This window comes from Mustela nivalis (genome assembly GCF_964662115.1).
Source record: "Mustela nivalis genome assembly, chromosome: 4".
Lineage (NCBI taxonomy): Eukaryota > Metazoa > Chordata > Mammalia > Carnivora > Mustelidae > Mustela > Mustela nivalis.
Window position 1 is genome coordinate 60,922,901 of NC_139023.1, and position 27,570 is coordinate 60,950,470.

Here is a 27,570-nt window from a genome sequence, read left to right on the forward strand (position 1 = left end):
ACACAGCGAGCGCTCGCGAAGAGTCCTCCCCGGCGACATCGGAAGGAAATGGTTCCCCATTTGCTGGAGGCTCCTGGGCTTGCGGGCAACCAAGCAGAGGCCACTGCACGCAGTGGGTGTGGACGAGCTGGGTCGACCTGGGAGCCCAGCACCCAGATCGAGACGCGTCTCCGGCTCCCGCGAGCTCGGACACCCGGCCGGGGCAGGCTCTGGCGTGGGGACCACCGGCGCCGCCCGCGCCGCAGCCGAGCCTCCGCGTCGTATTGCGCACGCGCGGCGCCGGCCCGACTCCGCCCCGCCGAGTAGGGACCTACAGCGGGCGCGGCGGAGGCGGAGGCGGTGGCGGCCTGCGGCCGGCGGTGTAGACGCCCCTTGCCGGGAGCCGGGACCCGCCGGCCGGGTGAGTGGCTGCGTCAGAGGGCGAGGGCCCCGGGTTCGCGCAGGGGACGGGCGGGGCAGGCCGGGGAGCGGAGGCCGCTGCGGGGGCCGCGGGGGCCGCGCGGGGCGGGGGGCGGCCTGAGGAGGCCGCGCCGGGGCGGGACGGGGCGGGCAGTCCGGGGCCGGATCGTGCGGGCCACGGTCTCCGCGTGTCGCGAGGTCGACCGGCTAGCCGCGTCGTAGCGTGAAGGCCCCCGGGGCGGGCCGAGGACGGGCAGGGGGCTCCTGGCCGGGGGCCTCCCAGACCCCGGGGCCGCGGTGGCGGCGGCATGCGGGGCCTTTGTGCCGCCGCGACCCCGCAGGCTCGCCCCCCGCGCGTCGGTCGCGAGTCGCGGCGGCGGCGTGCGGGCCGCGGGGCCGCGGGTGTGGAGCCGCGCAGCCGGCCTCCTCCGCCCGCCCCCAGCGTTTCAAATGATGCATCTCCTGCGAGGATTTCTACCGGTCGCTCCGAGCAGGAAGTGTCGTCGGGAGGCCATTTTTAAAGCCTCCTGCGGGCCTGGGAGGTAAGCGTTGACGTGGTGGGACTCTCCGTCCGTAGTTGGAGGAGACCCCGCAGCCCCGCCACGGCCTGACCGGCCCCGGGAGACCACGCAGTGAGCCCCTGCGCCCGCGTCTCCCTTCCTAGCACCACGCTGTTAGATGAGGACTCGCCTTGGAGACCGTGTGCCCTCCGTGTGAGAGTGCCAACAATAAACTTGAAAACCGGACTGGCATTGTCTTTCCTTGGGAGTTGGGCGGCGTGTGCCCCGGGATGGGCTTGTGCACGGAGGACCTGGGCACCTTCTGCCTGAGAGGGGAGTCAGGGGAGCGTGGATGGTGAAGGTTTGACTTGCTCCGACGCTGGTGCAGCCTTTGTGGGACCTCCCCATCCCAGCTGTCCTTTCTCTCTTGCGATCTTTGGGTTGTTGGACAGTTTCAGGCAGGGTGCAAAGGAGTGACTATTTCTTCACCGGAAAGGGAAACCAAAGGAGAGAAAGAAAGGGAACACGTAAGTTCCTCTGTGTAAATGTAACGCATTAAAATAACGCTGACTTTAAAAACTGAGATAATGAACAATTAGCCTAACATTAAACAAGTTAAAAAGTGACTTAGCACTTTGTCCTCTATTTAAAAGTCTACACAGCTGAACTGTAATGTGTTACAGCCTCTAAGAATTATATCTCTTGAGTTTAGAACTGAAGTCACCAAGGTTAAGACAGCCGTGGTCTCCAGGAGCTTGGCCTGCTTTCCTAGAGGAAAGGAGGAAGAATAACAATGTATACCTTTATCTTTCTCTGAGTCAGGGATGCAAAGTTCAGCCCCTCGGTCATGTGTGTACACAATAGGAGATACTGGTGGAGGGTTCTCGAATCCCAGCAAATAGTTGTTTAGAAATCAGTGTCATATAGTCTCTTCAGAATGCCAGGAGAACGTTAGCTTGTTTTAATCATCTAATATTGATATTCTTTTTCACCAAGGATGCACTTTTTAAAATTATTTCTTAACCTAGATATAATATAGCCTTGAAAGATAACCCTTTTGTATGTATCCGGTTTTGTTATGCTGATAACATTTATTATAGATGCATTTTGAAGACAGGCAAAGGAGGGTATTATTCCATTGAGCCTCCTTCCTGACATTATGTCAAACGAATAAAAAATTCAGTGATAGCAATGTGGGAAAAAAAACAAAAACAAAACAGAACAATGCCAGGATCTGCCTTTAAGTAAAGAGATCCAGGCCAGTTTTGGGGCAAGAGGAAAAACAAAGAACATTTTTGTGATCATTGCTATGAAGGCTGGCATTTCATTCATTCACTCATTTATTCATTCATTCCCTCCACCAATATGTATTGAGTGCCTCCTGTGCCAAGCCCTGTGCTGTTGATGGGTAAACATTGTCCTCACAGTGAGGCCTCCCAGCCTTGACTGTTCTCAAGCTGCCTGGGCCCCTGCATTTTCTTTGTTCACATATGCCAGCCCAGCTATTCGCAATTTCCAGAAGCCATCCTTGGAATGAAGGGGGGGGGGGGTCGGTCCAGAGACTGTAATCCAGATGTTCTCACCGTGGAATAGGGGTAGCGAGGCAGCAGAATCACCTGGAAAAAGTTGTAAACCGCGTGCCTCAGCCCATTTCAGGAAAAGAGCAGTCTGATTTATTAGGTCACCGGAGTCCTAGGAAACCTTTTCTTTCTATTTTAAGCTCCTGTGTTACCTTGCCATACATCCCTGCTGGAGAAGCGTCTTGGGGGCTCATTCTCCTTATATTCTGGAAGACAATTCCTGGGGAACCAAGGCTGCACAGACCCAGGACTTACATCCAGATGCCTGGCTTCTGCTGCACGGTATTTGCACAGTGCTTGCAGCCTCCAGGATCCTTGGTGTAGAAACCTGTGCCAGGGCCTGCAGGTGTGAGGCTAGATGGGGCTTGGTGCCTGAGAAGACAAGGCCTGAAAGAAGGAACAGTCCTGGAACTTGCCACACCTTTGACTCATCTGCAGCTCGACAGCCCCAGGCAGGAAGTAAGAACGGTACCCGAGTGACAGCAGATGCTGTGACTTCAGTTCACAGTCTCACACAGCCCGCTAGCAGAAAGCAAAAGAATTTTGATTAGACACCAGCTGACCAACTCCATGACCTGAGAAAAGACATACAGCCTCTGCAGCTCTGTTATCTTAGAAGCAGCAGATAATTGAAGGTGTACTTTGAGGAATATTGAGGTAATGTATGAATGTGCCTCTGCAGGCACCTGGCACCCCATCCACCTGACTTCAGTCAAGATGCTCCAGGATTGCCAAGGCCAGCCAGCCACCACGAGCGTCCTGATCAGATCACTGATACAGCATTTACTGCTTCACTGAAACCACCCATTTACTACTGCTCTCTATCTCCCATTACACTCCTGAAAGACAGCAACCCATGGCAGGTGTAGGGGTAAAATAGTCTTGGTTTGTGCTCATTATACACACACACTACCAGGCATCGGTACCACGCCAGAAACAGTTACATTTCCAAGAATCTGCAAAGTGGTTACTGTCATTGCATACTTTACAGAGTATCAGTGATGACATTTTCCAAGGTCAAGTGGCTAAGCAAGGGTAGGACCCAGCATCCCCTTGTCCAGTCTTCCCACTACCTTCAAAGGCAGTGGCCTTGCCCCCATTTCCAGCACCCTTGGCTGGGATGGGTATATAAGAGATTGTACAATGACGTTTGTAATATTCTTGCCATCCCCACACAGTTCTGTGCACCTGTAATGTCAGGTAGTGGTTCTTAACCTTGGCTATATATTAGATTTACCTGGAAAGCTTTTAAAACTCCCAGAGCCTCCCCCACACACAATGGGGCCTAGGCATCATAACTTTTAAAGCTCTCCAGGTAATTCTAGTGTGCAGTAGGGCGACCACCCCAGGTACCTCCTTTAAAAAATAAGTTTACCATCCTGGGGGTATTATGACAAGTGGATCACCCTAATGCAGTCAAGGTTAATAATCACTGCTGTGGTGGGAGATACTTCTTTATTTGATTATACTTTTTATTAAACCCTTAATCCATTTCATCTACAAAACTTGGTTTTTCTTTAAGCCAAAACCGGGGGGGGGGGGGGAGGTGGATACAAAAATATATGTGTCCTTCATTTTTGTCACCATTAGAGACCTTAAGTCCCTAGATGTGATCAGTTACACACAATTTTGTAATGCTGCTTGTAATCCTACTTTGTTTTTTACCATGTATTTTTTTTAATGCTAACAAGAGCATAATTTCCCCATAACATTTCTTTTCCACATAGAGAACTGTAAATTTGATACTTTAACACTCTGCCATTGGTCATATTTTTTCTGTTGAAAGGTCTCAAATTGTTAAAAACAAAAAAATACTATGTAATAACTTAGTTTTCTGATATAGTCTCAGTTGAAGAGCTTCACTGTGTCAAGTCTGTCTCCAAATAACTCCTTTGTAGATGGGGCTGTGGAGGAGACCCTGGCCTCCAGGCCCCGAGGATCTCATCTGGCTGATTTGTTAAGCTAAGAGTTTCTGCTTCTCAGGAGTATCCGGACTCCTCTACATTTAGAGGAGTCTTACAATAACAGGTTGACTTTTTTCTTAACAGAACATGTACTGTTTGTTAAGCATAAGGTTACCTGCTGTCTGCATATACCTTTTCCTCACATCAGTGTGTAAATTAGGCATTACCATTCCTACTTTACAAGTGAGAAAATTCAGGCTCAGGGGAGGTTAATAGATCCAGATTTACACAGTTATTAAGTCCAAAACCTGGCTTTTAAACCTTGATCTTGATCTCCCAAGGTCATTGTCTTTTCCACTCTTACACTTTCCCCCTAGAAAGTAGAGGAATCAGTATAGCGACTTTCTTGTCCAGCCTTCTTGCCCCATTCTGTTCCCCAAGTGGTATATTTGGTTTCAGAAGGAAATCTAGAATCCCAACAGCTATACACTTGTCAGCAACATTTGGAAGTTTTTGTTTGTTTGTTTGTTTTGGTTTTTTTGTCATTCAGGGGCCATCAATTTGCACTTCAGTCATTTCAACGTGCAGGGTAGTTGGGCAAAAAGAAAGTAACACTTGGTGTTTTTCTTTTTTTAGAACTATGTACCCTTTCAGTTCAGTTCTGATTCTTTGTAATGGTCTGAAAGAGTTCTTGCTGAGTGAGCTACCAGCTTCTTCGAAAACACCATTTATCTGGGCAGTGGTAGCACTTTACAGGCCTAATGTTGCTTCCCCTGCCCCAATCAGGTGTTGCTGTCTACACGCTGCTGGGCACTTTGAGGTAGAATGCTTTAAAATTTTGCTTGCTGGGAAACACTTCTTAGACCAATCTTTGCTATAACTAAGTAGACAAAAGGAACAGAAAAAGTTTTTGAGCCTCTCTGTTACTGGCTGAGTGCTTTGTGTATGTTCTCTTGTTTGGCTTTCCTAATTACCTTTTTTTTTTTTTTTTTTTTTAATTTGACAGACAGAGATCACAAGTAGGCAGAGAGGCAGACAGAGAGAGAGGAGGAAGCAGGCTCCCCGTTGAGCAGAGAGCCCGATGCGGGGCTCGATCCCAGAACCCTGGGATCATGACCCGAGCCGAAGGCAGAGGCTTTAAACCACTGAGCCACCCAGGCACTCCCTAATTACCTTTTAAATCTGAAGATCCTAAAGCCTGTTTCCTTGCCTGACAAAGCACAGAGGGAATTACTTGCCTAAGGACCCCAAGACACAGGGACAGAATCACAGTTTGAACTGCAAACCTTCTAACTCCATTCCCTTTCCCTTTGCCCATAGTACTGCAGCTCCGTCCCTGCACTGGCAGTGGATTTGGTAGAAGTCCCATGGAAGGATTCCTGGAGAGAGCATCCTGACTCTGCTTCTCCATCCAGAAGTGATGTGGACAGTCAACTACTACTACTTAGTTTGGTGGACCTCTCAGGAACCAAAACTAGGTGTGGATGCGGGTGGCATGTATGTGATGTAATTGGCTGGCCACCTCTCACATTACCATCTAGCTTATAAATGTCCTTGCACTTACAGGGATATTTCACAGTTCAGCTGGGCTTGGAGAGGATCTGGGAATTCAGTAACTAGCTTATACATAAACCTAAGTTGTAGTGAGTACTCCCTTATGTGGTTCTTGCATCGTTTCACATTAGCCACTTTGCCTCTAAGGCTAGGTGATGGTCTTGGCTCCAGAGGTAGATTGTGTTTTAGGCTATACAACCCAGTAACTGTAATTAAAATCATAATGTGAGATTCAGTGTACATTTGGGAAAAAGCAATTGTTAGGCAGTGAAGAAGCATGTATTTTAGACCCTTTGACTCTTCATGCGATTGGCATGATTTCTTTATTTTTTTAAGAGTTTATGATGTATAACTGACCTAAGCACTTTACATCACATTGTCACATAATCTTCATGACATGCCTGTGACATAGGGACTGTAAACAGGAATCAGACAGTTGGCCCCAGGTCACACACCTAGAAAGGGATGGCACTGGGATTTGAATCTCTGTACTATGATTCCGGAATCTGCAGCTTTAAATCGTGTCATTACTTCTCTTCTAATTCTGTTGGGCATTTGACGTTTCCAGTATTTAGAAGTGTGATGATTCCATCTTAATGAGAACTTGTATAACCCTCATGGTTTTTACAGGCTTTTCTTTTCAATAGGTTTTTATAGTGTCATTGACCTGGTGTCTGACAACCAGTCTTTTTCTCCATCCATCTGCATAATAAACTTAAGAAACCAGGCCAGGTGAGCTCAAAATCAAAAGGAAAAGGCAGCAGCAGGGAATGCTGCACGGCCTCTCCCTAGAAAGAGACAAGATTGAGGAAGCACATTTATGACAAACCATGTCCTTCTCTTTGGGGTTTGTCAGTCATCTTTAGCTGATGCTGTAGATAATTCTGCATTAAAAAACTCATTGCATCCTGTGAAAAAAACAGACAACTTAGTATTCATTGGACATTTTATTGCTTGTGTCCACGGTTAATAATACTAAGTATATTCTGTGCTTTTGAAAGCCCTCCTAAGTTATCTTTAAAAATATTTATATGTTTCTAGTCCTAGGATGTCAAATGCAGAGGTTTTGGGATAGAGACATGAGTTTGAAAGGTAGGTCAACACTGAAACTGCAGTTTACTGAGCGACCTCCCAGTGTCGGGCATGCACAGCTTTTTATCATCTCATGTAAGCTTCAGTCATCAGCCCCCTGGGCAGTGGTTTGCCAAAAGGACCCAGCTTCCCAGGTGGTTGGACCCTATGTGAGCCAGACAGAATGAGTTGTACGAAGGGAGAGGGCTCGCGAGTCAGTCACTCGGGTGCACCTGCAATGACATCAGATGCGCTCGTGTGTGGCACCAGCCGCAAAGGCATCTTAGTTCTTCCCTGCCATTCACCGCATCCATTCACACCTGTCATGGGGTGCACTCATATCTTTACCCCCCACAATTAGACACAAGCATGGCATCTTTGTCACCTGAGCTGAGGAAGTGCCAGTGTAGAAACACTGCATTTATCTTGAGAATGGTTTAGAAACCAGGAAGACACTTGGAAACAGGTAACTGTAATCCCAATGTGGCTTAGATGTCTTGCCTCCCATTAAACATATTTGCTAATCACAGCCTCACGCTTCCTACTGGCACTTGCTCCTAAGGATTCTTAACTCAGAATAACTGGCAAGATAGTTTTATGGAGACACTTCTGAGAGGACTGCACTCCTTCAACGCTGTAGATGGCTTGGTTCATCCATCAGGATGCACTCCACTTCTTGCCAAGTATGTGATCTTACCATCCAGTCTGTCTGGGATTTCAAGTTTTTGGTTTTAGGAGGAATAATGTCTACAAGTTTTAAGAGGACTTGGAAAGGAAATGGCAAAACTGTTTTCTATAAATTTTGAAGAATCCCAGAGACTGGGAAAAGTGCTGGAAAACTAAAAATGCACAGTTGGAATCCTGGTTTGGGTGAGTCTTCAAATGGAGGAATCTCGTCTGAAGATTCTTGAGAATTTCTTAGAATTAATATGTAAGATGTTGAAGTAGTTGGCAAACAGGTTGTGCCTGGCAAGTGAGTTACTTCTTTCCTCCCCTCCCCTCCTCCTGTCCTCTTGTCTCCTCCCTCTCTCTAGATAGTAGGATTACGGGGCTAGTAGATAGCAGATTTGATATCAGCTGGTATGCAGATCTTTAGAACAGAATTGAGAACCAAGGACTAAATGAGAGAAAAGGTGTGCAGGTTGATCATAGTGCTATCAAGAGGGATGAGGATGTTTGTAGCCCCAGAACCAGGATATAAGAAAGTTACAAGGACAGTGGTTTCATTTTCATTTAAGGGCAAATTCTCAACAATGAGAACTACGGGACAATAAAATTAGCAGCCTAAAGACGGGAGCTGTTTTGTTTATGGCAATATAAGACCATCAGTTGCTCCCATCAACTGGTGAAGATGACTTAAAGGTTTGAAATGTTGCTGGCAGTTTCTTCCAGTGATTTCTAACACTGTCTTTTCACCACAACTCAGTAGCATAGGGGTAAGTCCAGAATTGTCTGTCTCACCTGTGACACTGAGACTCCTCCACATTTGGGAGCCACTGGACCAGTCCCTAACATAACCCAGTATGTTAGAGTCCCTTTTCACCTGTGCATTCTTGGAACCATGATTTTCTTAGCTTCTGGCCACAGATCTTATTTCATTTTTGTTTTGTTTTGTTTTGTGTTGTTTTTAAGATTTTTTTTATTTACTTGACAGAGATCACAAGTAGGCAGAGAGAGGCGGGGAAGCAGGCTCCCTGCTGAGCAGAGTGGGGCTCAATCCCAGGACCCTGGGATCATGACCCGAGCTGAAGGTAGAGGCTTTAATCCACTGAGTCACCCAGGCACCCCTCTTGTTCTGTTTTAATGGGATGAAAATGCCCATGTGAACACGTTGACAATAACAGTATTCTCAGATGGTAGAATCCTGTGATTTCAGGGGTCAGCACTGGGAGACTGGGCTTGGAAATCATGTAGACAAATGTAGGTAAATAAGCAGGTGTGAAAGGGTGACTCGCTTGAGAAATAGCAGAAGTTCTGCTTCTAGAAGTTCTCGTACTAGTATTGTCCCTGGGGTCTCCCTTCACTAAATCCATTTTACAACCCTGGAAAATGAAGTGCATGGGAGCTTCTACGAGTGATTCCTAAAACTTCCATCTGTTGTGTATACCAGGCGTGCAGTGGGAAATGGAAGTCCTTGTCTTTGTCCATTACCAGTTTGCTAGCTGGAGGCATTTGCACGTCTTGCCCTCTTCACAGTCCTCTTCCATAGGTATGTGTTCAAACACTAAAGGCAGAGGGAGCACCTTGTGACCCCATGGGCTTCTGCCCACTTGCTGTCTAAGTATTACATACACATTCATAGTGCAACAAGTCTGATTGAGTCCTAGATGCCACCAGGGTTCTGCTGCATACTGGAAATTGCCTTTGAAAGGAAGCAGCTCTCTTTTGCAAAAGCAAAACAGGGAAGGACAACAGTGTCAAAGAAAATAAGCCCTGTAGTCAAACACAGTATGTTCTTAAGTGGTCCTTTCCAAAAATGCTTTTAAAGACAGGTTTTACCATAAATGACTCTTAATCTCACAAAACAAACTGAGGATTGCTGGAGGGAGGGAGGTTGGGAGAAGGGGGGTGGGATTATGGACACTGGGGAGGGTATGTGCTATGGGGAGTGCTGTGAAGTATGTAATCCTGGCAATTCACAGACCTGTACCCCTGGGGATAAAAATATATTATATGCTTATAAAAAATAAAAAATTAAAGACGGGTTTTTTTTTTTAAGATTTTTTTTTTGTTTTAATTTATTGACAGAAATCACAAGTAGATGGAGAGGCAGGCAGAGAGAGAGAGAGGGAAGCAGGTTCCCTGCTGAGCAGAGAGCCCAATGCGGGACTCGATCCCAGGACCCCGAGATCATGACCTGAGCCGAAGGCAGCGGCTTAACCCACTGAGCCACCCAGGCGCCGTAAAGACAGGTTTTATGCTGAATTTGAATATGCAATAATTACTTCTCTTGACCCAACAGAAGGGCCTACTGCTCCTGCAGGTTGGCCTTTCAGACTTAAGTTTGCATGGCTCTGGACCTGTGAGCACTGTGCTAGAACAAAGCTTCTACTCCCCCCTCATATTGCTGCTCATCATTGAACAGACACTCACTGGGTATCTCTGTATGCCTCTTGACACTTAGAGAAGCACTTTGAAACTTCACAAGTGTTCTCTTACACTCTCGAGCGTTTTACTCATTGTGGCAGCACTGTGGGAGAGGTTGGATAAGTGTCCTTCATTCTTGTTGCCAGATAAAAAAATTGAGTCTCAGAAGACTTCAGTGGATTTTAGAAGGTCATAAAATAAAGGCTTTTTAGCAGATCCCCAAATAGAATGTTTTTGTTTGGCTCCAGGTTCTTGTATGTTCTGGAAAAAAGCATGTGTACTTAAAGGTAACTTTTTATAGAAGTCCTCGTCAGCATTACACCTGTTGTGGCACTTGCTGTAGGGACATTTGCGTCTCTGCCACCACTGCCCAGGCAGCCACCACCTCACCTCAGCCCCCCATACTGTCATTCCACCCTCACAGATACTTGTCCATGCAGCAGCTGGGGGCTTTGTGGGGGTGCAAATCACAGCAGGCCAAGTCGCTGTTCCAGTCTCCCCTGTTATCTGTCTCAGGGACAGGAAAAGCCACATCCTTACGATTCTGTGCTAGAGCTTTCCTTGATCAGCACCCCTACCCCCTCTGACCATGTGGACTCTTCCTCCTCTTCCCTCCTCTTCCCTCCTCTCCTCACTCAGTACCCTCTGTTCTCCACCTCCTTGCCATTCCTCAGGTGGTCCAGGCCCACATCCCACAGACCTTTGCCTTCTCTCTGCCGGAAACTCCCTTCTCCCAGACAGCCCAGTCCTTGATCCCTGGCCACCCCGAGGTCTCTGCTCAGAGGTCAGCCTAACGGGAGGCTCTCCTGACTCTCCACACCATCCCGTGCCAGCCCTACAGCCTCATCACCTACTTACTCCCTGGTCCTGGCCTGGCTTTATGGCTGTATTTTTATCAATTACTCATCACCACCTAAGAAATAACTACGTTGCCTGTTTCCCCTCTCTAGACCCTCCTGATGTACAGACTGATCCTGGGTTTTGCTCACTGCTGGCTCCTAATAGACTCTCAGTAAGATGTTGATGGAATCAGTGTCTGTCTACCCAACATTGCCGGTGTATTGATTTCTTACATTTGTGAAAGCAAATGGAGCAAATGAGAGAACTGGGAATCCAAGCTGCCAGTTAGCTTTCATATAGAAACAAATGAACACCGGAGCTAAAGCCCTGGCTCTCTCCACCACTGGATAATTTGTGTGTTTAAAGTTGAAGTAGCACCCTCCTGCACAAAGCTTTATTCAGGCTAATATGAAATTATACCTGTGAAATTGCTGAGATGCTGTCCGTGACCCCTAAAAATGACTGTCACGTATCGGGGCTCTTCTGAACGACAGCTGTGGTTTCCTTGCTGCCAGCCTGTTATGGTTGGTCTAAAGGGATGAGTTTTAGGTGTCTGAATTTAAAATTGTCTTCCATAGGCTTCTTATTTGCCATTTCTGTTGTATTACGTTTTAATGTCAATATTTGTTTAAGAAAATATGTCAAGATTTAGCGTAAAAATCAAAGGTCATTGAAATAGAGGATACGTGTGGAAATAGCTTAACTAAACCTTAAGTTCATGTATTAACTTTGCTTTATGATGTCTTTTTTCCCCCCTTTAGTGTTGCCTGGACTATCAGAGAATTGAGAACAATCCTATTTGGGGATCATACACTGACTGTGGCGGTTTATAAACAAGGATAACTGATGACGCCCCCCAGGAAGTCACTGCTTCTCCGCCAGCCACGAAGTTAAATGAAGGATGGCCCCTAAGGGTTTTATCATGTGAAGTCTTCCTGAATTTTCTGGTTTTCTCTTTTTGGAAATGCAAATAAAGAAGATGAAGGATATTGGACAGCAGTTATATACCACTCAAGTGAATGATGGACATAATTCCTTGACCATGTCCCCCAAACAACCGAATGCTAATAGAGCCACTAGACCAGATAGACAAGAAGCGCAAGCTCTCTTGTGTCAAGGCTCAGAGGCAGAGGCTGCCATGATGACCATCGCTACGTGTATGAAGTGCAAGAGTGTTGACAAAATCCCACTTCAAGATTTGAAAAAGGGTACTGGGCCGAGCCAGAAGGAAGACAAATACGTTTGCTTCAGATGCAACCTCGGTGTGGCCACTTCGCATTTCCATTTTGTGAATAGTAATCCCAGTGCTACTCCTGTAGGAAATAAAGCTGAAGCCATCGCCAGTTCCATCAATAACAAATTTAAGGTAAGGAACTTTAAGCCAGGCAAATACTATTGCGATAAATGTCGATTTTCTACAAAGGACCCTCTTCAGTACAAAAAGCACACGCTCCAACATGAAGAGATTAAATTCATCTGTTCTCACTGCAGCTACATATCCTACACAAAAGGGGAGTTCCAGAGGCACCTGGTGAAACACACAGGCATATTCCCTTATCAATGTGAGTACTGTGACTATGGTGCTATTCGGAATGACTACATTGTCAAACACAGGCGCAGAGTGCATGAGAGGGCAGGGGGACGGCGGCCGCCTAGAACTGTTGCCAAGCTGGAGCCAAAAAGAATCAGCACATCGAAACAAAACACAGAGCTCCTGAAAGCTCCCCACCCAAGGACTGCATTTCAAAATAAGTTATCAGATCAACTCTCAAGGTTCTCCCTCCATACAAATAAAGACAAAATGCACAATATCATGTTGTTGCCGGAATCAAAGGAATACCAAAAGGATGTAGTGTGTATTCCAAATAAAGTGACCCTGATGGAGCCAAATGAAGGCCGTCTGTTTGAGAACAAAAGCGTGGAGGTGGAAGTGTTGTCCCCAGCGAAAGAGCCTGTCCAGCCAGGAATGCCGTTGACAGTGGTGGCACCAGCAGAACTTGTGGTCCCTGCCAACTGCTTGGCCCAGCTAATCGATGTGAAGGTCGTCAATGGGACCCAGCAGCTTGTCCTGAAACTGTTTCCTCTGGAAGAAAGTAACCGCCCCGAAGCTGGTGGTGGTGAAGGGAGTAATTCTGAGCATATGATTAAAGAGAAGGGTTCAACTGAACCAGAAAAAGTGGTTTCTGCAAGCCAAACAAAGTCACTAGTGATTGAAGGGAATGTTGGGAAACTGGCAGGCACTGATCATCTTCAATCGTCAGTTCAGAAACAACTTAAAAATGTGAAGTGGGTCAGGTCTTATGATTTTTTCATGTCAAATTCTAGTGTGCACAATCGAGAATCCTTTCTCTACCCAGATACAGTTGAGGACTTCCAGAAAAAAAGTAGTATCTATCCACATAGACCAGCTCTTCCTTCTTTCTCTTTAAGAGGTCATTCTCCAGCATCTGTAGTAAAAAACAGTGTTTTCCACAGTTTCAGAGCTGCATCAAACCCTTTTCCATATAAAGCTGCTGTTTCTTTTGCTGAAGATGGAAGGAACTCACTTAGTGACTCACAGCAGTTCTATCCCTTGGCTGCGTCACCTGCAACCATGTCCTTCTCTGGAGAAAAGGGTTTGTTGCCTGTAAGTACAAGTAACTTGGAATCTAGACATGAGATCAGTATTCCTATAAAAATGGTTCCCTCTCATAGGAAGTTGAAAGACAAGCAGACCGAGGAACACAAGGCAGTTTCAAACACAGGCCAGATTTCTTCCCAACATAAAACTGAATATTTACACGTGAATATACCAGGAGAGGATAGAATCAGGTCTCAGCCGCCCGTGGAGGAGCCTTTAGAATTAAAGAATCCTGAAAGGACTAAGGACTCTTTTGATGGTCCAGTCATCTCGTCAGTATTTTCTCTGAGCTCTGGGTCTGAAAACGTCCCTGAGGGCGTTAAGTGGAATAGTTCAACGTCCAAAATAAAGTCAATTGAACTCTTGCGCAGAAAGATAGCTCAGTTGATTGAATCCTGTGGCAAGCCATCATCTTTGTCTGCAAATAACGCACATCGCCGTTCTGTAGGGCAGGCATCGAAGGGAACTTCACAAGCTGCTCCCGAAGGTATTCACGAAATTAACATGTCATTTGCAGGCACTGGCTATTCCACAGGCACACTCCCGAAACCTCAGGAAGACGGTGGTATCAATGGGCCACTCACTCCTCAGCAAATATATCCACAGTTTATAGAAGGCAGCAGTGGGAAAACTGAAAGCAGAGTGACTAGGAAGGCCCATGTTACTACTCCAGTATTGATCCCCAAAGGGGCTGTGTTGAGGGTTCTTAATTCTTCTGAGGACACCCACATTATAGAGGCAACGTGTGAAGCACCGGTCAGCATACCTTGCCGTGAGACCCAGTTAATAAAACCCATTCCGTTCTGCCCAGTGAGACAGACAGACTCAGACTTACCATCTTTGACAAGTGAAAGTGGGCCCATAGATATGTCCCAAAATCTTGATATACCTCTTCGGCCAAAACCAAGAAAAGAGAGTGCTTTTTGTAGCACCATGCCTAAAAAAACTGGCCCCCTGCACGGTCAGCAAGGAAGCAGTGAACTGAGTAAGCAAGGAAAACTGCTTTCCAGAAGTCTTCCTATAAGTAAAAACAAAACCAAACAAGTGAATTCATCCAAGAAGAAAAGCAAAATCCAGGCTGATCCCAGCCGCTATCTCAAGGATCCTTCAATTTTTCAGGTCGCAAGACAGCTTCGACTGATTGCCGCTAAGCCAGACCAGTTGATTAAATGCCCCCGTCGGAATCAGCCTGTCATCGTGTTAAACCATCCTGATGTTGATTCTCCAGAAGTCACCAACGTGATGAAGGTAATCAATAAGTACAAAGGCAATGTCCTCAAAGTCGTCCTATCAGAGAGGACGAGGTGTCAGTTAGGCATCAGACGGCATCATGTTCGCCTGACATACCAGAACGCAGAGGAGGCCAATCAGATAAAAAGGCAAATGATGTTGAAAATGAAACTTAAGAAGGTGCATAAAAACAACTACCAGGTGGTGGATTCCTTGCCTGATGACTCATCGCAGTGTATATTTAAGTGCTGGTTTTGTGGGCGGCTTTATGAAGACCAGGAAGAGTGGATGAGTCACGGCCAGCGGCATTTGATAGAGGCAACTAGAGATTGGGATGTTCTTTCTTCCAAGGGCAAATAAGTAAAAAATGGTCTTTGAAGCAAATTGTTTTTCTTACTTTTAGTTTATTCTAGTTTGTTTTTCCCCTTCCTCCCTGGCTCAATGGGAGAAATGCAGATTGTAGGAATGGGAGGATCATTCATTCTTCAGAAACCCTGTGAGAATGTTGACAGCCAGGAGTCTTAACCTGAGATGACTGACTGGACCTTGGCAGATGTCTGTAGCCCCCGGAGTCGTATGCACAGATCTATGTACATGTGTTTTTCTGGAAAGAAGTGAAACTTCCAGATTTCCAGTTGAGATCCTAGATATCTTTGTTTAGCACCCCTTTTTTCTGAGTAGAAACAAATCTGGTGATCTGTTCAGGGGGGCATGTTTAGGGTGTTCTAAACTATGTTCTTTATTCAAAGTACTACTGAGGAATGAAACCCATATCTTGGTGTACACATCCATTTTTCTCTGCACTAACTTGTGCTGAATATTTGATACATAATAGAAATCATACTTTCTACTTTGTTATCTTAAATTGGGTTATAGAAAATGGCTCTTCCTTGAAATTCCTCACCCACTGGGCAGTACTCAGAAGTGTTGTCTCTAGCACAGAGCATTAGCTTTGCTTGGCCACTTGAAAGAATGATGCCAAGGGTTTGCCTGAATTTATTACTTCAGCAGTAGATATTCGGGGAGGAAAGAAACATTTTCAAAGCTTTGCTTTCTTTTTAAATGTCCTGATTTATGACAGCTTGGGAGGGATTGTGCCTTTAAAAAAAGGAAGGAGAAGAAAAAGAATGGTCACAGAGATAAAATATCCAAAATTAAGGCTCCTGTGTGCCCTTACCACCCTCACAAACGTAAAGTAACTAGTTTAAAATGTGAATGAACAGGCTTCTTATGACATAGGTAAAACTGGGGAAGACAGTTCAAGGTAGGACTGTGAAGAGAGTTTTGACTTTATAGTGATCACTGGTTTCCTTTGAGAACTCTCAGACCAGGGCGAAGGCTTCGTGCACTTTCTCCACCACTTAGGATCTCAGACACTGCTCCTCCCTCCGCCCTCAGCTCAGAGCCCGCTCTTCCTCTGCCAGTTTTCTGAACAGGCTCTCCTGTGGAGTGAGATACTTCCCTATTCACCTCCTGTCCCCTTCCTTTTGTGCCTTTGAGGACCCTTAAGGCTTTCCCTCATGAAAATAAACAAAATAGAAACATCCCACCATCTTCGTTGAGGTTACAGAAACACTATTCCTGCTTTTCAATGATAGTCACAGTCCGCTTCTAACTTCTCTTTTCCACAGTCTGTTCTCCCGATCGCTCACCTTTCCTAGGTAGTAACTCTCCAGAACACCTGCTTCCCTCTCCACCAATAGACACCCGCACCACGGCTGGTCCACAGGACACGTTGTGTGCGTTAGGAAAAACTCCTTCCGCACCTTTACCACCTCGTGGGCACATTGGTGGCCTGGCAGAGGGAGCTCGGGCTAGATCTCGTCCTCACTCGCCCACTCCACCAGGCAACAACCATCACACAGAACACACCCACGCACCCGGAAAGGCCACAGGGTAGCTCCAGCTCTGTTTTCCTCCTCCCTTTAAGACTGCTCCATCCTTAGGGAATTCGTTAGTGCAGTGAATGGAACCGGGGGCTGTTATAACTGGAAAAAACTTGAGTGAGATTTCCATTGTGCTGGTTAGTTGGAACTTTCTGTGTTTGTTTTGTTTTGTTTTTACACCCGTGAAAGTCTTAGGCTATCTTCTGATAGGTGGAATTGTAATTCTTTGCAGTTGGTTCTCATTACAGATAATCGACATTTCTTATGTCTGATTGAATGCATGATCATTAAGTTGGCTACTGGGTTAATTTTTATTGAAATTTAAAAGTTGGGTTTTTTAGATGTGTATATATGCATGTGTGTACACATATAAATATTTTTTACCATATGAAAACCACAGTAGCTAATTTTCTGATTTCCTATTTTATAATGAAATTATGTGGGCTGGAAAAACAGAAGACATTTTATATTCTAGAAATTATTTTGGAAGCACATTTTTATAATGGTGTGATCTCATTTTTAAGAAAATGAAAGCACAAGTAAGTGATGAGTCTGGTTTCTGTGAACAAACAGGAGTAGAAACCCCTGAGGATCATTCTGTTGCAGTATTTCATCCCCGCGCATTTCTAGTTGGTGCTTTCCAGGAACTGGATCCCGCGTACCACTTAACCACATAGAGGAGAACACTGCAATGTGAGCTGTGTGTAGATGTGTGCCCTGCCGGCAGAATGGAAGGCTCCTAACATACTGAGAAGAAAAGGCTGTGATTTTTTTATTTTTTATTTTTTCTCCTTCTATACCTCACTGCTTAGTAGCATCTTTCTTGAGAGGCAAGAGCCTGACCTTTCAAGAAAAGTGACCATGAATCAAGTCAGAGTGTTAAGTGTCAACATGAAATATTTATACTTTGCAGCATCAACCGTTTTTCAAGTATTACCTAAAACTCAGCTTATGTACTTGTATGGAGCTAAATTTTATGAGTAGACTACGTAGCAAAGTTTTTTTTTTGAGATTTCCAGAGCTACAACACTTTTTTGAGGAATCCTGAAGGCTCCTGAAAGTCATAAAAAATGAGAAAACAAAACATGTCTGTCCTCCCTATATGAAGAACTTTAGGAAATAGCTTGTTAACATGTAGGTAAATGTCAGAAACATTTCTAACAAAATTGAACAAGGTAGGAGTAGAACCATGTTGAGTATTTACATACTCCTACCTTGATTTTGAAGGACCTGTACTCGCTAAATTTTATTAATAGTATTTACTAATAAAATTTTACACTTATTTCTTAGAGTTTCTTACTTTTGGGGGCCAGAAGTGAGATGATCTTGTTATAGTTATGACAGAGTGAAAATTTAAAAAAATAAAAACAACTCATAGTCTCATAGATAATATTTTACCCAAATTTTTATCCCCTCCCCAAAACATTTTGTGAGCCCTACTGTGGGCCAAATGCTGTTTGTTAAACTAAACTGAACACAGTATATTAACCCTCAAAAGCTCCATCCCTCTTTCTTCATGACCTACTAGGTATAAACCATCCCTGGAAACAAAGATGTGGCATTGCTTGGCCTTTGGAATAATTTTTGAATCTGTAAATGTCAATATGAGCAGAAAACATAACATTGACACGTTTTAAGCATTATTGTAAGTCCTGTGTGAACAGTTTGTGTGTCTGCTGCTCTGGTTTTGAAACACGTTTGTATATAGATATAGAAGTTGGCGTAAATTTTGTTAAATAAAGCAATTGTAAAATGTTCTCTGTCCTTTCATTTCAGTGTTCAGGGGGCTATTCCTGACATAGTCTATCTTGTGGGATAGGTCTCTGAAACATGGAAAGGTGTCCTTCTGTACAGCACAGGTCCCTTGAGTTCCGGGGGTATATTTTGAACTTAATGCACTGCTGGCTAGCCATGCATACTCTGAAATGACACCAGGTCCCTTTTTTCTTTTGATCTACCTTGAAGTCCAAGAGGTGCTGGTTTGGGCAGCAGTAACAATTTTCATCTCATGGTCTGTAGCCTGGTCAGAGATGGTATGTGGCCACTGCACCTGCCTCTCAGCCGGGAGGGGCCTGGAGTGGGAGAGCTCCCAAGTGGTTGATGAGCCTGCTGGACCATGTGGGCAGCTGCACTGTGCCATCGTCTGTCCAAACATCCTCTCATCTGGCACGCATACCTGGGAGGAAAGAGGATGAGGATGTTCAGGGTGGGGGTGGGGAGGGGGTTCCCTCATTTCATTCCAAGGAGTCAAAAAGGGAAAAGAAGAAATGGACTTGAGTTTTGGCAGATCCTGAGGAAAACATAAAGATGTGAGTTGCTTAAATTCAGCATTTTGCTGTTCTCATTTGTTAGCTGAGAGGAGTTGTCATCCTCCATCCTATAGATCTAGTCTAATAAGTTGTTGCCTTTGGTTATTTGGGGGGAAGTGGGAATCAAGGCGGTGGAAGCCTCAAGGGGGGTTTACATTGGGTGTGGACGACCAGAGGGGGCTGCGGAGTGAACACAGAAGGGGCCTGAGCAGAAGCTGATGTCCAGGCCAGAAAGCAAGGGAGGGGCGGTTGCTAAGCCACATTGTATTGTGAAGGAACCTCAAGCTCCAGAAAGATGAACATTTACATGACGCTGAGCAAAGTCATGGGCAAGCTGGGGTTTTAGCAGGAAGCTCCAGGCATCTGAAAAGCTTTTTGCTTTGCAACATGTGTAGAGCCCTTTGCTGCCACCATTTACACTCAGTATGAACTGACTTCTTGAGAGTCTAGCAGGGGTCAGAGCCCTTAGCTGGAGCGAGATAGTGTTCGGGGAATGCGTGCTTCATCTAGAACGGTGCTGTCCAGCAGGGGTATAATGTGAGCCACATGGAGTCTGAGCTTTCTGGTAGCCACATTTAGGAAAATAAAAAGAGCGGGTGACGTTAAATGTTTTATTTGACCCAATACGTCTAAAATATTGAAACATTTTCAGTAAAAATAAAATGGGGGTATTTCATGTGTATATACATATAGACACATATATATAGACAAATACACTGCTTAAAACACAATCTTTAGGGGCGCCTGGGTGGCTCAGTGGGTTAAAGCCTCTGCCTTCGGCTCAGGTCATGGTTCCAGGGTCCTCGGATGGAGCCCCGCATCAGGCTCCCTGCTCAGTGGAGAGCCTGCTTCTCTTCCTCTCTCTCGGCCTGCCTCTCTGCCTACTTGTCATCTCTGTCTGTCAAATAAATAAATAAAATCTTTTAAAAACACACACACACACACACAATCTTTAGAAACCTGGTATATATCTTCAACTTACAGGAGGTTTAAATTTTAATGCTAAATTTTCATTTATAATGAGATGTCTCACCAAAGCACTTCAGCTGTCTTTAGTGGCAAGATTTTTAACAGCTTCCATTTTTCTATTGAAACGAGAAATTTGGTTCTTCAGGCACCCTAGCCACATCAGATGTTCACTACCCACGTGTGTCCAATGTTTACCGCACTGAACCACCTAGGACTGGGTAAATCATACTGTGTTGTAAATATCAGCTTGCTTGTCTGAGCTCCTTGACAGGAAGAAGTGGGTTTTATTTATCCATGTATCTCTAAAACTAGGGTAGGCCAGGCAAGGTCCCACTAACACATTAACAACATGCCCGCTCTGTGCCCAGATTCCACATCCATGCCCCGCCCTTCTATCCCTAGACCTGTACCTACCTTAGAGAAATGGTTCACATGTGACTTTTTAAGGTCAATTAAAATTTATTTTGCAGCCTTAGCTTGCCAACCAAACAAGAATTTATTTCTCATTGACACTGCACCCACCATGCCAGGGATGGGGTTCCCATCTTGTAACAGCACCATTCCAACCAGTTGTGCTCCTTCCCCAGTGTGACGGCAAGAGGAGAAGATCTTATACAAGTGGGAAACAACACACAGAACTTGCTCATGATCTGCCGCCCCAGCAGTGGTCACACAACCTCCCCAAGGGGCAATGCCATCCCACTGCCTCTGTGTGCAGAACAGCATACTGACCACTAGTGACATCTAACACAGTGGGCCACAGGCTGAGTGCTGCTGGAGGGGCATGGATGGCAATCACCCTGTGTGGAAAGCAACGCGTTAACCTGATAGTTGTGAAATGGTAACCGTCAGCTAAGGCAGGGTGAAGATATGGAAAAAGAGGAACTTCAACCTGTATTTGGCAATGTCTAAACTTGAAGAAGCAATGTACTCTTTTAATTTGCATTGCCCTGATTCCTAGTGAGACGTGTATATTTTGTAGGTATTTTTTAGACATTTTCATTTTCTGTGCATAGACTACTGGTATTTCTTGTCTGTTTTTGCTATTGAATTTATTGAATTTATTTTAAACTTTTTTTTAAGATTTATTTATTTATTTATTTGACAGACAGAGATCACAAGTAGGCAGAGAGAGAGAGAGGAAAGCAAGCTCCCCGCTGAGCAGAGAGCCTGATGCAGGGCTCAATCCCAGGACCCTGAGATCATGACCTGAGCTGAACGCAGAGGATTAACTCACTGAGTCACCCAGGTGCCCCTATTTTAAACTTTTAAAAGACAATGTAGACCCTATTAAAAATCCATAAAGAAACATTTTTTTTTCCTTTGGGTTTGGTGTTTTTGTACTTTATTTTAGAAATCTCTCCGCACCTTGAAGTCAAAAAAGAAAGCTTTTTGTATTAAATGTAATATTAAAAATAAACTTCCGTACAATAGTGAACACTATAACAAAACACAAGCTGTCAGATAAAGGCTTTGTTAAAGTCTTTTCCAAAAGGATCTGGGTCCAAATCCTTTTACATGTCAGTTCGGGGTGAATTACTCAGTTATACTAACCCTCATTATAGGAGAGTCTGCTTTTATCCCTGTGTGGGACACTACCTCCATATATCCAGGTTCCATATTTGTGTGGATCTATGTATGGGTCTCTGTGTTGATGCATTACACTGCTCATTGTGATTCTTCTTCAAAGTTAATCCTATTTGTTGAATGAATAAATATGAATTTCAAAGTTAATTCTAATAAGATAGTTTACCATTAACAGAGGTATATATGAAGTGCAGACACTTTTCTTGCCAGATATTAGAAAGCTGTATAATGACCTTGGCTATTCTTGGCTCTTTGCTGTTCAATATGCATTTGAAAATCAACCTGTCAATCCCTCTTGAGATTTTGATTGGAAGAGTGTTGAATTTACAAACGCATTTGAAAAAAATTTCCATCAGTGGGAATATGTTATTACCATTTAGTCTGCTAATTGATTTGAACACGTAATAGAAATAAAGTTGTGCTGGACCAATAACATTTTATAATTTATTCCCTTTTGGGGAGGGGGAAAGATTTCATTAATAATAACAATAAAAACTCTAGGTTGCATAATCAATTAAAACTATGAGGAAGGAAGGAAGAGAAATTCTAGACCACCATATCACTTGCAATAAGAGTAGCAAAATTGCCAAGTGCAAATTCAATATTTTAAAAATCAGTGGAATTCCTACACATCGACATGGAAATAGCTCTCATAGGAATGTTCCTATTACCTCCGCTATTCCATAGTTTAAGAAATGTCCTAACTAATGTATATGAAATTAAAAATTAAAATGGGTCTCTTTGTATTTTCTATGTAAGCAAAAGATTAGAGTTTGAAAGAAAGAAATGTTAGAAGAGACAAATTTTCCTTAAAGTTTCACCATAATTTTAGAGTTCCAGCATAATTTTTCCATAGGTTCTTAGAAGATATATTTTATCAGCTTAAGGCAATTCTATTCTATCCATAAGTTGCTTAGGTTGTTTTCTTTTTCACAACTACATTTGTTAAATTTATGTAACATATTCGAGTACTTTTTCTTTCTTAAAATTCTAACATAATGTATTACTTAAATACATTTTTCTCATATTAAATCTTCCTTATATTCCTGGGATAAACCGTATGTCATCATGATCTATTCATGTGTATATAGGGCTGAATTTCCAGATCTAATGCTAGAATCTATGCAAATGTTACAGGTCTGTAATTTCCTCTTTTAGTATTGTCCCTATACTATTTTATCAAGACATACCACTCTCATATATATACAATGGAATACTATGCAGCCATCAAAAGAAATGAAATCTTGCCATTTGCCACTACGTGGATGGAACTAGAGGGTATTATGCTGAGCGAAATAAGTCAATCAGAGAAAAACCATTATCACATGATCTCTCTGATATGAGGAATTTGAGACGCAGGGCGGGGGGTTTTGTGAGGGGTAGGGAAGGAAAAGATGAAACAAGATGGGATTGGGAGGGAGACAAACCATAAGAGACTCTTAATCTCACAAAAACAAACTGAGGGTTGCTGGAGGGAGGAGGGTTGGGAGAAAGGGGGTGGGGTTATGGACATTGGGGAGGGTATGTGCAATGGTGAGTGCTGTGAAATGTGTAAGTCTGATGATTCACAGACCTGTACCCCTAGGGCAAATAATATATTATATGTTAATTAAAAATAATTAAGAAAAAAATGATATACCACCCTCACAGATTGGGCAGGGGGGTCACTTCTTCGACTCCATTTGATGTAAATTGTTGCAGAGAATAGAGATCAGTTGGTCCTTGGAGAGTTAATCCTTCAGCAAAAACATCCTGACCCTTTAACAGAAAGAGAGAAACATAGATGGAGGGAGAAGAAGGTTGGAAAGTCTCAAATACGGATTTGATTTCTACAATAATTATCTATTTTTTCAGGTTATCTATTTTTTATTAAGTCAGTTATGCTCCTCTAATCTGTTCAATTCCACAGACTCAAAAAAATAGAAACAGTACTCCTGTCTTTTTGATGTTTAACGGTAAGTAGAATGATGCATCTTATATTATTTGGTGGGAAATACAAGTCCATATGCCATCATGTAGAAAAACTGTATCCCATCTGACCGAGTCAATAGAAGTCATAAAGTCAATCACTTGAAAAGGTTTGCATTCATAATGTTCCAAAAATAAGAATTCATTCAGCTCGGGGCGCCTGGGTGGCTCAGTGGGTTAAGCCACTGCCTTCTGCCAAGGTCATGATCCCAGGGTCCTGGGATCGAGCGCTGTGTCAGGCTCTCTGCTCAGTGGAGAGCCTGCTTCCCTCTCTCTCTCTGCCTGCCTCTCTGCCTACTTGTGATCTCTGTCTGTCAAATAAATAAAATATTTAAAAAAAAAAAAGAATTCATTCAGTTTATGAATGCAGCCCATAAACCCTATGAAAAGCAAGGTTTGCCTCAACACCAAGCACACTTGTGGACATGCCTCCATATGGATAAAGAACAGCTAGACTGCAAATGGTGCCTAGCAGAGGAGGAGATTTCACCAAGTTGTAGAGAACATTTTGCTGTTGTCACTAAAGTTTTTGTCTTTGGATGTTTCTCAGGGCACCTGTCATTCATTTTTCACAGCCCCAGGGCCTAGCATCTGGCTTTCCCCTGTAGCACAACTGTGGCATGCCTCAACTGGGGATATGCTCTCCTTTAGAGGACATAGGATGCCAGACAAAAAGCCCATTGTGCAGAGTTGTCTGATTGCAGCACTGAGCCCATACTAGTTAGAATAACATGATAACAAAACTCAAACTTGTCGTGGTTCAAGTCTAGCTAAGATTTATAGTATCCTTGGGTGTAGTCCACTCCAGGCTGGGTGGCATTCCTGCAAATCTTACCTTGGGGGCCACATATTTCAGATTGCAGAGTACAGAACAGATAAGAAAGGGGTGGAGGAGGAAAGAGGGCTGTCTATTAATTGCTTCAGCTAGGAGGTGACAGCCCTTTGGTTAGAATTAGTTCAACAGCTTCAACTAATTGGACGGGAGATTAGGAAATGGGGTGGGGGGCACATGGGATATCTGGTAAACAATTTGCCACATTAACTGTGTGACTTTGAGCAAGTAACTCAACCTCTCTGTGCCTCAATACATGTAGTATTAGCCCTGATTTTAGAGCCAAAGTGAACACATTTTATATCTTGCATCTTATGAGAATTCAAACAGCCAGGTGGTATCTCAGATATTAAATATTTAATTCAGTAAGTATTCTCTAATCTACTGAACACATTTTCTGGGGCAGACATGCATGATCTTAATATTGCCATGATTAGAACACTAAGATCCATGCCTTCACATCGCCTGGAACTTCAAAGTGTGGTCTGTGGTCTGTGGGCCACAGCATGGGGATCACCTGTTATCTTGCAAGAACTACAGACTCTTCAGCCCCATCCCTGACCTCCTGATTCAGAATCCACAAATCCCTGGGTGACTTGTGTGCACATGACAGTTTGAGGAGCACTGGCTTAGAATACTGATCCTTCATTTCTGGCTTCATCTGGCTCATTCTTTGTTTCCCGTCTCAAGAACACCTGCTCTGATTCTCTCAACCCCACCCCCATCTCGAGGTTAGGGATTAGACGTTGCCATGGCACTGCTATTGCTCTTAGAAAATGAAAGGGGAGAAAGTACTCATGGTCCAGTGGGGAAGCCAGCATACTTTGTGTTATCAGAACAAGTGGCATATGCAGAGCCATGGGCTATAATTAATGGTAATATGAACCAGGGGGACAGGGTGGGGGCAGCAAGCAGGAAGGAAGACTTCAGGGAACTGAAAGACAGTGCCTTGGGCTGAACAAGCTGGGCCCCGAGTCACAGAGAGGAACCCAGGCTGAAAGAAGTGAACCAAGGTGCTGCTGCAGCCAAGTGGTTTAGAGCTTGAGGCTCAGGGCTCATCTCTTAAACTCACCTCCTACAGGCTGACCTCCTGCTTTCTCCGTGCCTGTCATTTTATGGCCCCCGGTTTACAAGGGAGCTGGGGTTGAGGGCAAGACCTCTCAGGGGCTCGTGCATAGTAAGCTTTTGAGTTAAACACTAAAGTCTGAGAAGCATTGCTTTACTATGCGTACAAATCACGATGATCTCATTAAAATACAGATTCCAGCTCAGCCTGTCTGATGATGCTGACGCTGCTGTTCTAGGGACGAAGCATTGAAACCTTTAAGTTTTCTTTTATAAAAACAGAACGAACAACAGCTGTGGGGGAAAGCAGTGTGGAGCCTATTCAAATACTCTTACTTCTTCGAACTGATACAGAAAGCAACTGCCTTCCTTGCCATTAGCCTTTCTGAGCTCAATACATACAACCATAAATTCCTGTCTTCTCTCAGAAACTAAAGAGCAAATAGCTAATCCGACCGTGGAGCAGCCAGCTTTCCACCATCTCAGCAACTCAAACAAGGTTGATCCTAAGTACCTCACCCTGAATCCCTCCCTTGGATGTCAAACCTGGAGATTCTGATCCTGAAGTTTCCTCATAAGACAACTGGAAGCATGGATATGTACACTTCACTGGGGCATTTTGAATAATGATTTGTAATGAACTCCTAGAACTGGCCATCACATGGGTGAGACTCTGGAAATCCTGGAACTGGTCTCAGGGCTTTAAAACTCCCTGGGCAGGAGCGCCTGGGTGGCTCAGTCTGTTGAGTGGTTTTTGTCCAGATCATGATCTCAGAGTCCTGGGATTGAGCCCCACACTGGGCTCCAAGCTCAGCAGGGAGTCTACTTGCGGATTCTCTCTCTCTCTCTCTGTCCCTTACCCAGCTCGTGCTCTCTCTCACTCTAAAATAAATGAATAAATAAATCTTAAAAAAAAAATCACTGGTGAGTCTGGTCAGGTGCTTCACCACCAAGAAGACAACATTAGAGTCTTATCTCCCATCCACACTCCAGCCGGAACCTGTCTGCCTTGTTACTATTTTGCACTTGTCTCCAGACTTTTTCAAGGAACAAAGCAACTTAACCCTTTGAAAAATTAATGTACCCTTTACCCTTTGTTTTAGAAATCATAAACCTGGCAAGTCACTTCATTTCTTCCAGCCCCCATGTTATGCAAATCCCTGTCTTTTAAAGGACTGTGTAAGGAGGGCATGTATTGCATGGAGCACCGGGTGTGGAGCATAAACAATGAATCGTGGAACACTAAAAATAATTAATTAATTAATTAATTAATTAAATTTAAAAAATAAAAAATAAAAAAAAGAAGGGCTGTGTATTCTATTTGCAGGGAAAAGAGGGTGTTCCTCTTTCTAGACTCTATTCATTTTGGCAGAGATTTCACTAAGAAATCCATAAAAGAAAATTATGATTTAGAATGCAGAGGTTTCTCAGACAAAATGAAAGATCATGGTTGGCAATTGTGTTTGTAATTCACACAAATACCATCTAAAACCTGGAAGTTTTCTGTGTCTTAATACTGCTAGAACTGAGATTTGAAGGGAAGCTAAAAAGAATAAAAACTTAGCTAAATATTATACTGAAACATTTATTTTAAGAGTAAAATACCTTTTAACCGGTAAAGTGTGGGCGTTGGACTAAATCATAATAATCATGCTATTTATTATGGCTATTACTACCATTACGCACAGCTGAAAAGGACTTTCAGTACCGCTAAACTGCAGGCAGGTAACGTGCTGACGTCATGGCGCAGGAGCACGCAGGACACGCCCCTCTACCGGCAGACAGGTGGGTAGCAATGGAAGAGGACACAGAAGGCACGGGTCCCTCCATACGTTTAATTGCTTACGTCATTCTTCTTCCAGTGGGGCGGAGCGAGTGGGGGTGGGCGCCCGTGGAAGGGGTCCAGCGCAAGACCCAACTTGGCAAGTTGAGGTTTCCTCTTGTGCTGGAAGTGCCCTGTTTGCTTCTTTGCCGCTCTGCTTTGTCCCTAGAAAGGCTGAAGTCTAGGGACTAAAATTACTGTGTCCCCTTGCCTTCTGGCTTCACTTCGGGTGGCAGGATAAGAGATCCGCTCTACTGCCCTGTTCCCCTTTAGAAGTGCCACAGCCAGGGATAGAACTAGCTTTGCGGGTTTTACACACACTTTGAGTCCTCCTTAAGGAAAAAAAT

At 44.3% G+C, this 27,570-nt stretch overlaps 1 protein-coding gene across 9 annotated transcripts; it reads left to right on the forward strand.

The window, feature by feature from the left end:
* Window positions 1-68: 68 nt before the first annotated feature.
* On the forward strand, window positions 69-18,426 carry ZNF518B (zinc finger protein 518B). 9 transcript variants are annotated; one of them, XM_082728516.1, is made up of 4 exons: window positions 290-400; window positions 2,620-3,136; window positions 11,697-13,561; window positions 14,675-18,426. In XM_082728516.1, the coding sequence occupies exons 3-4, from the start codon at window positions 11,900-11,902 to the stop codon at window positions 15,143-15,145; spliced, it is 2,133 nt and encodes a 710-aa protein (XP_082584642.1). In that variant the 5' UTR covers window positions 290-400; window positions 2,620-3,136; window positions 11,697-11,899; the 3' UTR covers window positions 15,146-18,426. The 9 variants fall into 9 exon arrangements, with proteins under 9 accessions (XP_082584634.1, XP_082584641.1, XP_082584642.1 ...); XM_082728510.1 differs by adding an exon at window positions 5,712-5,861 and having other exon boundaries at window positions 292-400; window positions 2,620-3,141; window positions 11,697-18,426; XM_082728511.1 differs by adding an exon at window positions 5,704-5,861 and having other exon boundaries at window positions 292-400; window positions 11,697-18,426.
* The last annotated feature ends 9,144 nt before the right edge of the window (window positions 18,427-27,570 follow it).

What these genes read in the sequence shown, in the direction of transcription:
- ZNF518B (XM_082728508.1), top strand. Translation starts at nt 11,900, where the DNA reads ATGCAAATAAAGAAGATGAAGGATATTGGACAGCAGTTATATACCACT.